Source organism: Lampris incognitus, chromosome 19 (genome assembly GCF_029633865.1).
Source record: "Lampris incognitus isolate fLamInc1 chromosome 19, fLamInc1.hap2, whole genome shotgun sequence".
NCBI lineage: Eukaryota > Metazoa > Chordata > Actinopteri > Lampriformes > Lampridae > Lampris > Lampris incognitus.
Genome location: NC_079229.1, coordinates 6,695,849 through 6,709,707, shown reverse-complemented (window position 1 = coordinate 6,709,707; position 13,859 = coordinate 6,695,849). Strand labels below are relative to the sequence as shown.

At 49.8% G+C, this 13,859-nt stretch overlaps 1 protein-coding gene across 2 annotated transcripts; it reads right to left on the bottom strand.

Moving 5' to 3' along the window:
- Positions 1-803: 803 nt before the first annotated feature.
- Positions 804-13,417, bottom strand: LOC130129493 (suppressor of tumorigenicity 14 protein homolog). Of its 2 annotated transcripts, XM_056299034.1 has the most exons (15): positions 13,291-13,417; positions 13,034-13,102; positions 11,536-11,755; positions 11,150-11,292; positions 10,674-10,771; positions 10,226-10,335; positions 9,838-9,971; positions 9,223-9,327; positions 8,168-8,278; positions 7,920-8,033; positions 6,298-6,417; positions 6,009-6,192; positions 4,150-4,421; positions 3,657-3,793; positions 1,922-2,324 (listed from the first exon to the last, which is right to left on the bottom strand). In XM_056299034.1, exons 1-15 carry the CDS (start codon positions 13,415-13,417, stop codon positions 2,157-2,159), a joined length of 2,112 nt encoding a protein of 703 aa, XP_056155009.1. In that variant the 3' UTR covers positions 1,922-2,156. The 2 variants fall into 2 exon arrangements, 1 of the variants encoding a protein (XP_056155009.1); XR_008812068.1 differs by lacking the exons at positions 1,922-2,324; positions 4,150-4,421; positions 6,009-6,192; ... (9 more) ...; positions 13,034-13,102; positions 13,291-13,417 and adding an exon at positions 804-1,441 and having other exon boundaries at positions 3,657-3,780.
- Positions 13,418-13,859: the final 442 nt, after the last annotated feature.

The following is a 13,859-nucleotide window of genomic DNA, read 5'->3' as shown; positions in this document are numbered from 1 at the left end:
CAGTTTCTCTTCCCGTGGGAGGGAAGGCCTGAATGTGTGTGTGTGTGTGTGTATATTTGCTTTGTCATTTTATGCATTTATACTCCCAGTCGACTCAAATCATAGCCTGGACCCATATGTCTGTGAATGTTCTCAGTCATCCCGGTCATGGTTCTCCAAAGGAGTTGAATCAAGTGCAGCTGGACTTGGTATGTATCCGTGAAGACGTTTGGCCTCTCATCCAAGGGGCTTCCTCAGTTCGTGCCTTTCTGACTAGACCAAGCTAGTTGGATAACCTGGACCCATAGTGTGCCCAACCACATTCGTGCCAAAGTCACCTCTGCTGTCTCCGTTTATCCCATTACGAAGGGCTCTGAGATGTAGGTGTATAATCCCCCCCTGATGACCAGACTCTGCATGGCCTCTTGTGGACTTTGGCTGACGTAGAAATCAGCAAAAGGTGCAGAAAGGGCTATGAACTCATGAGGGGCGCCTGTTTTCCAGCAGATAGCTCCATGTAGAAACAATGGAAATCAAGCCTCATGGAGGCGTGTTGGACTTCCCAGTGCGGGGCGTCCGGGCGGCATGGCGGTCTATCCCGTTGCCTACCAACACGGAGATCTCCGGTTCGAATCCCCGTGTTGCCTCCGGCTTGGTCGGGCGTCCCCACAGACAGTCGGCTGTGTCTGCGGGTGGGAAGCTGGATGTGGGTATGTGTCCTGGTCGCTGCACTAGAGCACTCCTGTGGTCGGTCGGGGTGCCTGTTCGAGGGGGAGGGGGAATTGGGGGGGGGTGTAGCGTGATCTTCCCACGCGCTACGTCCCCCTGGCGAAACTCCTCACGGTCAGGTGAAAAGAAGCGGCTGGTGACACCACGTGTATGGGAGGAGGCATGTGGTAGTCTGCAGCCCTCCCCGGATCGGCAGAGGCGGTGGAGCAGCGACCGGGACGGCTCGGAAGAGTGGGGTAACTGACCGGATACGATTGGGGAGAAAAGCAAAAACAACAAACACACTGGTGACAACACCTCATAGAGAAACACAGATAAGCAGCACACCAGCAGCTTCGGTCACTGACAATAGCGTCTTTAATATGAACATGATCCTTCCACACTGTTAAGAAATAGCGTATCATTTTCTGTGTGTGTGTATTTGTTTTGATCCCTCAGATAAAATGGTTGTGGCTTGCCTCTGGATCGTGCGGGTCATGCTGTCATCCGGCCGTGAGGACGGCGTTGTGCCCCCGCGGGTGTCGAGAGCGGCGGAGGCTCCTCCGGCTCAGATGTTTCCGTGCGACTGACTTGCACCACCGTCGGTCTGTGCACCTCAGCGCGACGCGTCGGTCCGGTGTTTTGTAATACCTGATTTGTTTTTCTCGATCTGGCCCTCGCCGCAGACGTTAACAGCGTTTAAAAAAAGGCTCACAGTCGGCTTTCGTGGAGTATAAAAAGCAAAAAGGAAACCCTAAAAAAAAAAAGGTTAAATTAATACATCAAAGTAAATGGGAAACGCAAAATACGACATAAACATCCCCCTATCCGGGAATTGTCCCCTCGGCTACAAAAACGGGCTATTTAAAATAACGCCTATGACTCAACACTTATGATACAAATGCACATACATACACAAACAGTGCGACGACCGCTCACAGATGACATACGATGAGTCACGGACAAAAAATATATAGTACACGGATGGACGGAGATGAAGGCAAGCGCACAGCTGCACGCTTGTCAAGGAGAGAAGTCTTCCGCATGCAGCCGAAGGACGGGACAGATTTACTTTTGGTCTGTGTGCAACACGTGTCGTGGTCACTATGCCCGCAGTGAACAACCCCGACCGCCGGGAGGGGCAGAAGAAGAGGGAGAGAGAGGAAGAGGAAGGGTGCTTTGAGACAGGACAGCAGAAAAGAGACAGTGGACATACGGGGGGGGGGGGGGGGGGGACTCATTGTCAGGATTTCCAGACTGGTACTGGGATGGAGGTGACTGTCCAAGTAGCTGGTCCGGAAGTGGGATTTACCCTCGGTGGTTCTCACTGGCGTGGCCGCGGAAACCCCGCGGCTGGACCTGCTCTCGCGATCACATCCGTCACTCTCCCCAACACGGAGCCCAGGTCTGAGTCGTCGCTAACACGCCGGGTCTGTCCGTCCATCCTTTGCTCTGCCCCGTTGCCCGAGTCACACTTGTCCTTTGGTCTGCTGTCGGATCCAGTCGGTGAACTTGACCACCTGCGTGTAGACGCCCGGGCGGTTCTGCCTGGCGCACCCCTCTCCCCAGCTCACGACCCCCGCCAGGAACCACCGCCTGCCGCGCTCCAGACACACCAGAGGACCACCGGAGTCCCCCTGAACGCAAGGACGCAGAAAATGAGGTGCGTGAAAGACTGGCATGTTTGTAGCAACACACACACACACACACAACACACACACACACAAACACAAAGTGTTGGGATCTCAGCAGCGGCACAGCATCTCCTCTGGTGCCGTACATACACAGGCAGGGGGATAACCATGGCTTTAACCTGTAAACTCTCTAGGAATTTGATCAGTGTTTTAATTGGTTATGGCCAAAATGTGTTGTATTCTTGTGTTCAGTCGGCTTCAGTAACATCGTTCAGATGTACACGATTCCTAAAAATCCTCCCGAAATGTGTGATATGTTTTGAATGTGCAGAAAGTTTTGAACATGAGCAGATTTTTTCTTTTTTTTGGAATTCCCCCCCCTCCCTTTTTCTCCCCAATTGCACTTGGTCAATTACCCCACTCTTCCGAGCCATCCCGGTTGCTGCTCCGCCCCCTCTGCCGAGCCGGGGAGGGCTGCAGACTACCACATGCCTCCTCCGATACATGTGGAGTCGCCAGTCGCTTCTTTTCACCTGACAGTGAGGCGTTTCGCCAGGGGGACGTAGTGAATGGGAGGACCACGCTATTCCCCCCAGTCCCCCCCCCCCCTCAACAGGCGCCCCGACCGACCAAAGGAGGTGCTATCGCAATGGCCAGGACACATACCCACATCCGGCTTTCCACCTGCAGACACAGCCAATTGTGTCTGTAGGGACGCCCGACCAAGCCGGAGATAACACGAGGATTCAAACCGGCGAGCCCTGTGTTGGTAGGCAACGGAATAGACTGTCATGCCACCCGGACGCCTGTGAGCAGAAGTCTTGCTGAAACACATATGAGCTATTAATAGTGCATGGGTTTATAAATTAATTAGAAGGAATGAACTTATCATTGACGTGAATAGGGGCCACCAAACAAAAGACACAAAAGAGGGCAGGAGAGTAAATTATGCCTACATGTGTGTTGCAGAAAAGGTACAAATTGATGCATAAAAATTCAGCAGAATGAAGGAAATGAAGTGGTTGACGCTCAAAATTTCCTGGGGGAGGACTCCCAGATTCCCCTGCTTAATGTGCCCCCCCAATGTTCACACGAAACCCCCACACACACACACACACACACATCACACACCCTCTACAATGCTGTTAGTGCACAGCACAATGGAGCTCTGTGCTGCTCCAGTCAACATGCATGTACAGACACACATGCATGCACACATGCGGAGTCTCTCACACATACACACACACACACACACACACACACACAATGAAAACAAACAACTGTACACACAGGAAGAAATATCATAGACAGACGTAGAAACATCCACACTCCCACCTGGCAGGCATCCACGCCTCCCTGCAGATTCCCAGCACAAAGCATTCTGGGAGTGATGGCATCGTCGTAGAGTTTATTACACGTGCTCCTGCTGATGATCTTGACGGAAGCCTCTTGCAAGAAAGACGCCAGTTCACCTTCAATAAACAAGAAGCAGACACACACACACACACACAAGTTTGTAATTCCTCGTTGCTCAGCACCAGAAACAAGCTCACGCCGCATCAGGACCACAATCTGACTCCACAACATGAACATTTTATTTTGGAGTATCGTGCAAAAAAAATATGCCGGTGCCTTGACGCTGCTCTATGTCACACTGAGGTATGCTGAACAACAGGAAGTAGAAAACAATCTTCATCTGCCTTCCAGTAAACTACATACCTGCTTACCTCCTGAGAGGTGGATGAGATGCAGCTTTGGAAAAAATAAAAAAAGTATATTATGGAAATTTGCTCCTCGGTGTAACTGTGAACTCTCGGGGAGCTCCTACCGTCCTCCGTGAGTACGCCCCAGCCGGTAACAAAACAGCCGGTCCCGGTGGCGAAGGTGTGTGACGCGGCGGGGACGCACACCGGCTGTATCAGGTCGTTTAAGAAGACGGGGGCGTGGAGCTCCAGAAGGGCGATGTCGTAGTCGGAGGTGAACTGGTCATACTGTGGGTGGAGGAGGATGCGGCGGATCGGCCTGATGGCGGCTCCACTGCTGCTACTGGTCATCACACGCATGCCCATGTAAGCCCGCCATGAGCGGGCGTCTGAGTATCTGTATCGCGCAACACATACACGAACACACGTACACATTAGAGGACAGACACAAACTCCAGTGAACTGAACTGAACTTAAATGACCTCATGGAGAAACCGAGAACAGTGACGATAAAATTATGACCTTGATTGTGAAGATGTAATAAAAAAGGTTAAGGCGACTGTTGATGAGTAACAGAACTCCACCAACAATTATGACAGACGTGACAGTGGCATTCACTGCAAAAATGTCATGTTAAGGGGGCATCTGGGTAGCGTGGGGGTCTATTCCGTTGCCTATCAACATGGGGATCACCGGTTCGAATCCCTGTGTTACCTCCGGCTTACCCCACTCTTATGCGCTGTCCCGGTCTCTGCTCCACCCCCTCTGCCGATGCGGGGAGGGCTGCAGACTACCACATGCCTCCTCCGATGCATGTGGAGTCACCAGCCGCTTCTTTTCACCTGACAGTGAGGAGTTTAGTCAGGGGGACGTAGCGCATGGGGGGATCACGCTATTGAATAGCACATTTGTATGTCGTTAGCACTGAGTGGGGGCTTGTGGGAAGTATTAGGTGTGTGAACACAGCTCCGGTGATTACGCAAAGGTTAACGGCCAGCATGACATAAGTGTTAGACTCCTCGTATTATGTCGATTCACTGAGCTGTTGAGCCATTACCGTTTTCTCCCCCCCGCGCCCGCGGTTAGGCATCAGATGTACTCTGCGTTTGTGAGGGAATATATATAATGTTGGAAATCAAACGTTCACATGATAGATGGTCGGATAACGTTGATGCAGTTTGCAGCCGCTTCACTGCTTTGCATAAAGTACTGTTTCCCAGTTTAATAGCACACTTGGCCAATTATCCTTTTTCCCAGCCGTCCCGGTCTCTGCTGCGCCCCCTCTGCCGATCCGGGGAGGGCTGCAGATTACCACATGGCTCCTCTGATACATGTGGAGTCGCCAGCCGCTTCTTTTCACCTGACAGTGAGGAGTTTCGCCAGGGGGACGTAGCGCCCCAGTTCCCCTCCCCCCGAACAGGCGCCCCGACCGAGCAGAGGAGGCGCTAGTCCAGTGACCAGGACACATACCCGCATCCGGCTTCCTACCTGCAGACGCAGCCAGTTGTGTCTGTAGGGACGCCCGACCAAGCCAGAGGCAACACGGGGATTCGAACCGGCGATCCCCGTGCTGGCAGGCAACAGAACAGACCGCCAGGCTACCCAGACGCCCAAGATATTTTGACCAGGTGAGATTTCTTGAAACAAGACAAATCACTGGCTTACCTGAAAGACCAGACATCATGAAATAAGTTGAACGACATTGGCTTTAAGATATTCTGTCTAGTCTGAAGCATGAGGTGTCAAGTTTAATACTGCAACTAGAGGATAAAACCACTTAAAGCAGTTCTAGTAAGATAACTCAAGATGAATATTCTCAAATTTATGCTAATCTCACCTAGTTGGTTCTTAATAAGTAAATTATTCTTCAACAAGATGATAAGATATTTCTGTGTGACTTTAAGACGGTCAGACTTGTTCTGATATACAGTCAATAATGAGCTATATGCATGAAGGTGTTGGTTGGCGTCGGTCAGTCTCTCACTTGATGGTGTCGGAGTCCTGGAAGCAGTGTGCTGCAGAGACCAGCCAGCGGCTGGAGACCAGCGTGGCTCCACAGACGTGACCATAGCGATCCATCTGGAGGCTGACCTGCCACGGCCACGAGCCCGCCCCGGCGTCTGACCCACCCACTATCTTAGTACGCTTCCTCGGCCTGGTGCCGCAACCTGGGAGGAGGAGGGGTAGATATAAATATCCTCCCTCTGCATCCTGGTGACATGAGGTCTGTTAGGTTCCTGTGTGTTTAGATGAGTGACGGTGACAAAACTCACTGCAGCGCAGCTCATCAGAGCCGTCGGAGCAGTCTTTGACTCCGTCACACTCAGGGTTGACCTTATTCACACACTTTCCATTAGCACATTTGTAGGAGGACAGAAGGCAGCCTTTGTGGACTGAAATGAAGAGAAAAAAATCCAACAGGGATAAAAGATGAGAAATGCATAAAACTACATTAGATGTTATATTGAAATAGTGTAGGTGAAAGTGAATAGGTCACTGGAGTTATGATATGGGTACAGTAAAGGTCCGTCATCCAATAATTACACCCCTTCACCCCACCCACAACTGTCAGTGTTAAATCATGTACCGGTGATGTATGCAGGTTTTTATTTCAGGCCAACAAAAAAAATCCGCTGATTTCACTGAAAGATTCCCCCATCCACATGGAGCTCTGCTCTAAACTTCCTTGTACCCACACATGGGTTTGTATCTAAATACCGCAATCATAGTAAAGCAGATATCCAGGGGGATTTATCGTAGCACTTTGATGAGACGAGATGAGATTAAATCAGACCAATTTGATGGGAAAATAACACAAGCCAGATGGTGGCGCGAATTCGCATTTGCAGCAGCCTCACCCAGTATCGGTGTGAGAAGATGGCAGCGCGAACTTACGTTTGCAGCGGCCTCACCCAGTACCGTCCATGCAATGTCTTTGCCATGTCTGCGTCTAAGTTTGTATCTTCGTTTGATGGCTGGGAGAGCTGCCGTTGAATCGGCTGGGAGAGCTTGGTCTGCTGCGTTCTGTGGGCCCAGGGACCTAAGCCCTGTCTGGAGCTCGGCCGACAAGGAAACGCCGAGGGCAGTCTTACAGGATGCGGAAGCGGGGAAGGCTAAGCTAACTGCTAGCCCATGCAGACCAGCAGCTCTGATAACACCGACGGCGGTCTGGCGGTGGCCTCGCCTAGCCTTGACTGTGTTTTTGGTGTTGTCGTGTGGAGCGCGGGGAGGTGTGTCAAAGGTGTCTGGCTGGGAGAGCTGTCGTTGGATCGGCTGAGGGAGCCAGGTCTGCTGTGTCTGGTGGGCCCAGGGACCACAGCCCTGCCTGAAGCTGTGCCCAAAGAGGAAACACGAAGGGCAGTCTGACAGGATGTTTTTTTCTTGTAGTTTGATATATGTTTTCTTGTAATTTTTGGATATGTGTTTTTGTCTTTGTGTTGCACTGCTGTGGGCTGGGGGAAACAATACTTTGTTTCATTTCATATAATTGTGTATATGAAATGAAATGACAAAGTGTTCCTGATTCCTGATGATTTTTTTCTTATTAGCTTTGTACAGGGATAGGGAGAGGCGCCAGCATCCCTGCGACCCTGAGGAAGGATAAATGGTTTGGATAATGGATGGATGGATAGCCTTGTAAGTTCAAACTTAGTGAATAAGAAGGACTCTGACTGATTCTTTCGTAAAAAGATGCGTGGTTGATGTCTAAATTTTCTTGAACATTATTCAATATAATATGCAGAGCTGCACTGACCACATTATAAAAGCCCCAAAACAGGTCAAAGCTAAAACCGATTACGATATCCCAACAGTGTCAGTTTTTGATGTTTGTTAGTGAGTTACCATATTGCGCTGTGATGGAAAACTGTGATGATTAGATGATCTAAGGACTCACATGCTCTGGTGCAGTTGATCTCATCACTGCGGTCCTTGCAGTCAATGACACCATCACACACTGAAGACTTTGGCACACACAACTTGTTGGGACACACGTGGTAGCATTTACCTGCTGGAAACAACAACGCACAGCTCATGCAAGCTCTTGCTCATGCACGGACAAGTACATTCAATCCATGCATATACACACACACATGAATATGACCGTGTTCAGCAAAGGCACACCAACATTTGTGATGTACTCACGACAGTCGCCCTCTTCACTGCTATCTCCACATATATTCTGGATGCCACACTGGCTGCCCCGAGGCTTACACTGGCCATTCCCACAGGGCACCTCCCCCGGCTTGCAGGATGCTGCAATTTAACACACACACACACACACACACACACACACACACAGGTACATGCAAACACACACATACAAAAGATAAAATTATGCTTGGCTAACAATGCAATATACCAAAAAAAACATCAAGTGTAAAAGCCTTGAACACAACATAATCAAACATACAGCACTATATTTTTATTTGTAAATGACCAATATTGTGAGGGGTTTTTTTTGTGGATTTTTCTCCCCAATTGTACCCGTCCAATTACCCCACTCTTCCGAGCCATCTCGGTCGCTGCTCCACCCCCTCTGCCGATCCGGGGAGGGACGCAGACTACCACATGCCCCCCCCCCCCGATACATGTGGAGTCACCAGCCGCTTCTTTTCACCTGACAGTGAGGAGTTTCACCAGGGGGATGCAGCACATGGGAGGATCACGTTATTGCCCCCAGTCCCCCCTCCCGCCTGAACAGGTGCCCCGACCGACCAGAGGAGGCGATAGTGCAGCGACCAGGTCACATACCCACATCTGGCTTCCCACCCGCAGACACGGCCAATTGTGTCTGTAGGGATGGCCAACCAAGCCGGAGGTAACAAGGGGATTCGAACTGGCGATCCCCGTGTTGGTAGGCAATGGAATAGACCCCCACGCCACCCGGATGCCCCCTGTGAGGGGTTTCTATACCTTTATCCATAACTGTCCTCAATTGTTTCAAGAACTGTTAGGGTGTTGTCTAGTCCTCATTAATATTCATTAGCTGACCTTTGAGTGACAAGTACAAGAAAAGGTTGTGGGAAAGGGTGGGTGGGGTTTTGTAATTCAATGATTTGATCTGATAGGCTGGATGAAAAGGAGTGTGTCTGATGCCATCATGAGCATCTGAAAAAAAGTTCAAGTTCAAAACAGATATCGTCTGCATTTCAATCTTGGTCCGAAATTTAAAATAATGCTGGAGGTGACAAACTCACCGCACTTGGCCTCGTCTCGGCCATCTGAGCAGTCTCTCACTCTGTCACACACCTTCCTCAGGGGGACACAGCGGCCGTCTCCACAGCGGAACTGACGAGGACAGACTGTAAACACAAAGTCCCCCTTTTAACCTGGATGCCCATAGACCTGAATGACAATGTTAAGGTGTCCCGGAGCACAGCATTGCACCCCCAACTGGTCAAGCGGATGAGACTGGCTTAATACTGGCCAGCTCCCCCTGCAACCACTCACCCAGGTCATTCTGTTCATCAAAATGTGTCACATGTAAAGTTACCCGGTTTATGAGAGAAATGTTTTGATATAGATATATTGGATATATTTCATTTGATATACTCCATCAGTTCACCCCTCTGCCAACTTGTGGCTCACCTCTGGAACAGTTACACGGTCAGTTACCTTGCCAAAGGATGCTTTGACTGGCACGGGACACCAACCACCCCGATATTGTCAGTATGGGTTACTATTTTTGATCTCCAGCTGACGTAATCCAAAATTGCAATATTAGGAGCACAAAATGCCCAGTGCCAAACGGGTGCCAAACGGCTGCGGCTGTGTGCTGAGCGATTCGGTGGAAGGCTGCTGGTTTTACTTACTGCTCTCTGGAGAGAAGGCGAGGTAGAGCAGGTAGAAGCCCTTGTGGGTGAGCGATTCATCTGAGTGAAAGTGGACGGAGACGGGAGAGGAGTAGACCCGCTTTTTGGTGCTGTCTGACACCGGATTACAAAGTCTGCAAGGATAACAAATTATAAGTGTGAATATAAACATCCAAAACACTAGAGAACCACTGCATAGGTTCCCATGCTCAAACCTACGAACAGCCCAGTATAATCACAATCACATGGCGCCTGCTGAGGAGCCGCACTGAAACGACTGAGCGTTGTGCCTTGCTCAATGGCACCTCAATAGTAGATCCTTAAAGAGAGGGGGAGATGCTGACTTGAACCAGTGGCTGTCTTATCACAAGCCTGTTTCTTTACTCACTTGACCCCACCGATTTCCAGCCAGTCTTTCTCACAGCCGTCTGAGGACGGGGAGTCCTGGATGTCCAACGCTATGATCGTCACGGAGATCAGGTGTCCAGGCAATGGCGCCTGATAAAGAAACAAAAGACGTATGGAGGAAGAGTTCACATGCTGGGATGTGGAGAGGTTACAAAAAAAAAAGGATGACCCAGTCTGCTCCTCTTTTCTCTCTCTCTCGGACCCTCCCTCTCTGTGTCTCTCTCTCCCCCCTTCTCTCTCTCTCATCCTCTACGTCATTTTCCACCCTGGTGCTCCTGCCCTTTTAGAGAACTCTGATTTCCTGGTCTCTTACACACACACACACACACACACTCACTCACACGCGCACAAACTCACTCACTCACTCACTCACTCACTCACTCACACACACACTCTCTCTCTCTTTCTCTCTCACACACACACCTCACCCGTAGTGTCCAGCTACAATCCATATTAGGGGGGTAGTAGGCTGGATAGTAGGGCGAGGACAGAGAGCCGTTCCAGGAGGCAATTGACCCTCCACAACCTGTAGGGGGAGATATTTGCATAAATACACAGGATTTACGTGCAGCAGTGATTTTCCATCAGGTCCTCAAGTACCACCAGTGCTGTTAGTTTTCTATTCTTCCAGGTGTATAAATCCCTTCACCCATTGCCCCAGATCTGAAAGTTCCCTGATTGGAGGCTGGAATTGCAAAAACAATGGGTGAATGTAATTGTGTACCTGGAAGAACAGAAAACCAACAGCACTGGGGATAGCCGAGGACCTGACTGAGAACCACTAATCTGCAGTAGCTTTGTCCTTTGCAAATTCTAAGCACCCTTGCACTTAAACAATGACAACTTATATGGTTGTGTTTGTACGTGTGTGTATGTGCTTGTGTGTGAAACTGAGCAGGTGGACCTGTTTTGGGAATGGCCTGAAAGTAAGCTTTGAAGGTGGCTCCATCCCTCTGGCGGCTGAAGGAGAAGGTGACTAGCATCACGTTGCCAGAGGACGTTAGCTTCATGACCGGGGATGAGCCGGAGACGGGCAGACCACACCACCTGACACAGAAGCATGCATCCAGCACACATGCAGCCATGGTGTATGGTATTTCTACCCCAGTGTAAACATGCAAGCTTTTTCAATTCCCACTACAAACGTGCTGCACCGGGGTTTTGTGTGTGGAGGTCTGGCTCGGAACTGGCCACCACTGCCTACTAGACAACTCATTTGCACTGACAACGATGAGGGAGATTCCAGTGAGAATAAAGGGCGTGGATGTGAGTTCCATGTACTTTCTTTACCTGGCGATGATCTTGTTCTGTAAAGGGAGTAGGAAGTCGTACGCGGACAGCTTGTGGGCCGCACAGCTGCCGGGTGTGGCGCCTTGCAGGGTGACGATGACCAGCTGCACCACGTGTCCTGAGGGCACGCGCAGGCGCCACTGGTAGTACGGCTTCTTGGGGTTCACCAGGTTCAGGGTGCGGTTGTTCCCATATTTGGCGTAGAGGTCAAAGGACATCGCTGCACAAGGCGAAATGCAGAGAATAACTTTGTCTTCATTTGATTTAATGATGATTTCATCTCTGTGATTTACTGCACATTAAACAGTCTATACGTAATATTTCAGCTTTCATGAAGCGTTATGTGAGTAGTAAATATGGTGAGGGCTGCTGGGTGTGGGGGATTCTCCCCTCTCCCTCTCTCTCCCCCCCATAACAGCCATAAACGCAAACTGATATCTACTGGAGGCTAGTGAATGGCAGATGTGGGCAAACGTCTGAGTACTGGCTACCTTGCTCTCTTCCAAGCTGTCCCGGTTGCTGCTGCACCGCCTCTGCCGATCCGGCGAGGGCTGCAGGCTACCACATGCCTCCTCAAATACATGTGGCGTTGCCAGCTGCTTCTTTTCACCTGACAGTGAGGAGTTTCACCAGGGGGACGTAGCGCATGGGAGGATCACGCTATTCCCGCCAGTTCCCCCTCCCCCATGAACAGGCTCCCCGACTGACCAGAGGAGGCGCTAGTGCAGTGACCAGGACACATACCTACATTCGACATCCCACCCGCAGACACGGCCAATTGTGTCTGTAGGAACGCCCGACCAAGCCGGAGGTAACACGGAGATTTGAACTGATGATCCCCGTGTTGGCAGGCAATGGAATAGACCACCATGCCACCCGGATGCCCTGTGTTGCTGAATGATACGCAATACTAATAATAACTTTAATTTTCTAAGTGCCTTTCATGGTACCCAAGGACACTTTCCACAAAGCAGAATGTAAAAAAATATTTAAAAAAAAAAGAACACCAAGTAATTTAAAACAGAGGCCAAATGTCAGCTTTCGGGCAGACATTACACATAGCCCCTTTAATCACTTTGGATTAAAGTGCACATACATCAGGGATACAGTAATGTGCACTTTTATTCTTGTTCTGTACATATCGTACAGGTTTAGAGATTAGAAATGGCTTTTACAAGAGAGACCTGACCAAGGGAGAGTAGCTTCAATGACAGACAAGTTGCAGTTGCATAAGCAAAAAAAAACAACAAACAAAAACAAAACATAATCCACCTAAAATTCCCTAAAAGGTAATGTGAAGTTATAATTGGCTTTATGGATACCAACAAGAGCAGATGGTGAGAATCAGCAGGGTTGAGGTGTAATACAGATCTCAGCTAAACAAAGCACAGACGGCTCCTCGCTGAGCCCTGACTAAGTCATCATCCGTTATACTGGCCAGCGGACACCAGCTATGCGAGTTATTTCACCGTATGGTGGGTCATGATCTCCTCCTCACCTTGAAAACCCAGCTGCCACTTCCCACTCTGGATGTTATTGGGATTCTTTATTTTGTCCGTCTTTTCTTCTGAGTCATTGTCATCTGGGTCTGAACCTGCACACGATGGACATGGAGATGCAGAACAACGTCATACTTTACAACAACCCGGACCCAAAGCTGTGTGTGTGTGTGTGTGTGTGTGTGTGTGTGTGTGTGTATGTGTGTGTGTGTATAATTATGTGTGCACACATCTGTGTAATGGTGAGAGACTCTACCCAGCAGACTGACTACGTCCTGATCTGGCTCCATGTAGTAGCGTTGTTCATTGCGGCTGCCCAGCAGCTGGTTGGTGCCAGGGAGCCGCCTTTGCAGGTGCCCAGGACTCGCTCCTCTGATCTCCATTGCGATGTCTTCCGGGGCAGAGAATTCACTCCAGTAAAAGACATTGAGCCCCTCTGTTCCCTCACTGTCATGGAAAGGGTTTAAATTTGAAGGCTGTAGGAAAACCCACTGAGAGGTATCTATAATGAATGGAGCTATGCATTTTTTTTTTAATGTAGCTTACCTGAAGGCAGTAATTCTTGAGCGTAGGTGGTAGGAGCTCCATGGGGAGGACTCGTACAGCTGTGAAATCTGTTTTTTTTTCCAAATGCAGGGAAGAAAGAGAGAAGCAGAGGTCAGGATGTATATCAGACACACACTGGTGAGTGACATTACAGCTGTGTGACTGAGGTCACTTTTCCAGCACATGTGACACACCAGCACACCTGGTGGAAAATGCTGCTTGCATTCAACAATAGCCCCTGTTCATTTGGTGTGTGTGTTTTTGTGTGTGAGACTGCAA

Bases quoted from the DNA above. Each gene is read 5' to 3' on its own strand.
- LOC130129493 (XM_056299034.1), bottom strand. From the start codon at position 13,417: ATGGAGATCAGAGGAGCGAGTCCTGGGCACCTGCAAAGGCGGCTCCCT. The intron at 4,422-6,008 runs GTGAGAGACTGA...TGCGCGATACAG, and splicing joins CAGGACTCCGACACCATCAA to ATACTCAGACGCCCGCTCAT. The intron at 2,325-3,656 runs GTGGGAGTGTGG...CCTTGCGTTCAG, and splicing joins GAGGCGTGGATGCCTGCCAG to GGGGACTCCGGTGGTCCTCT.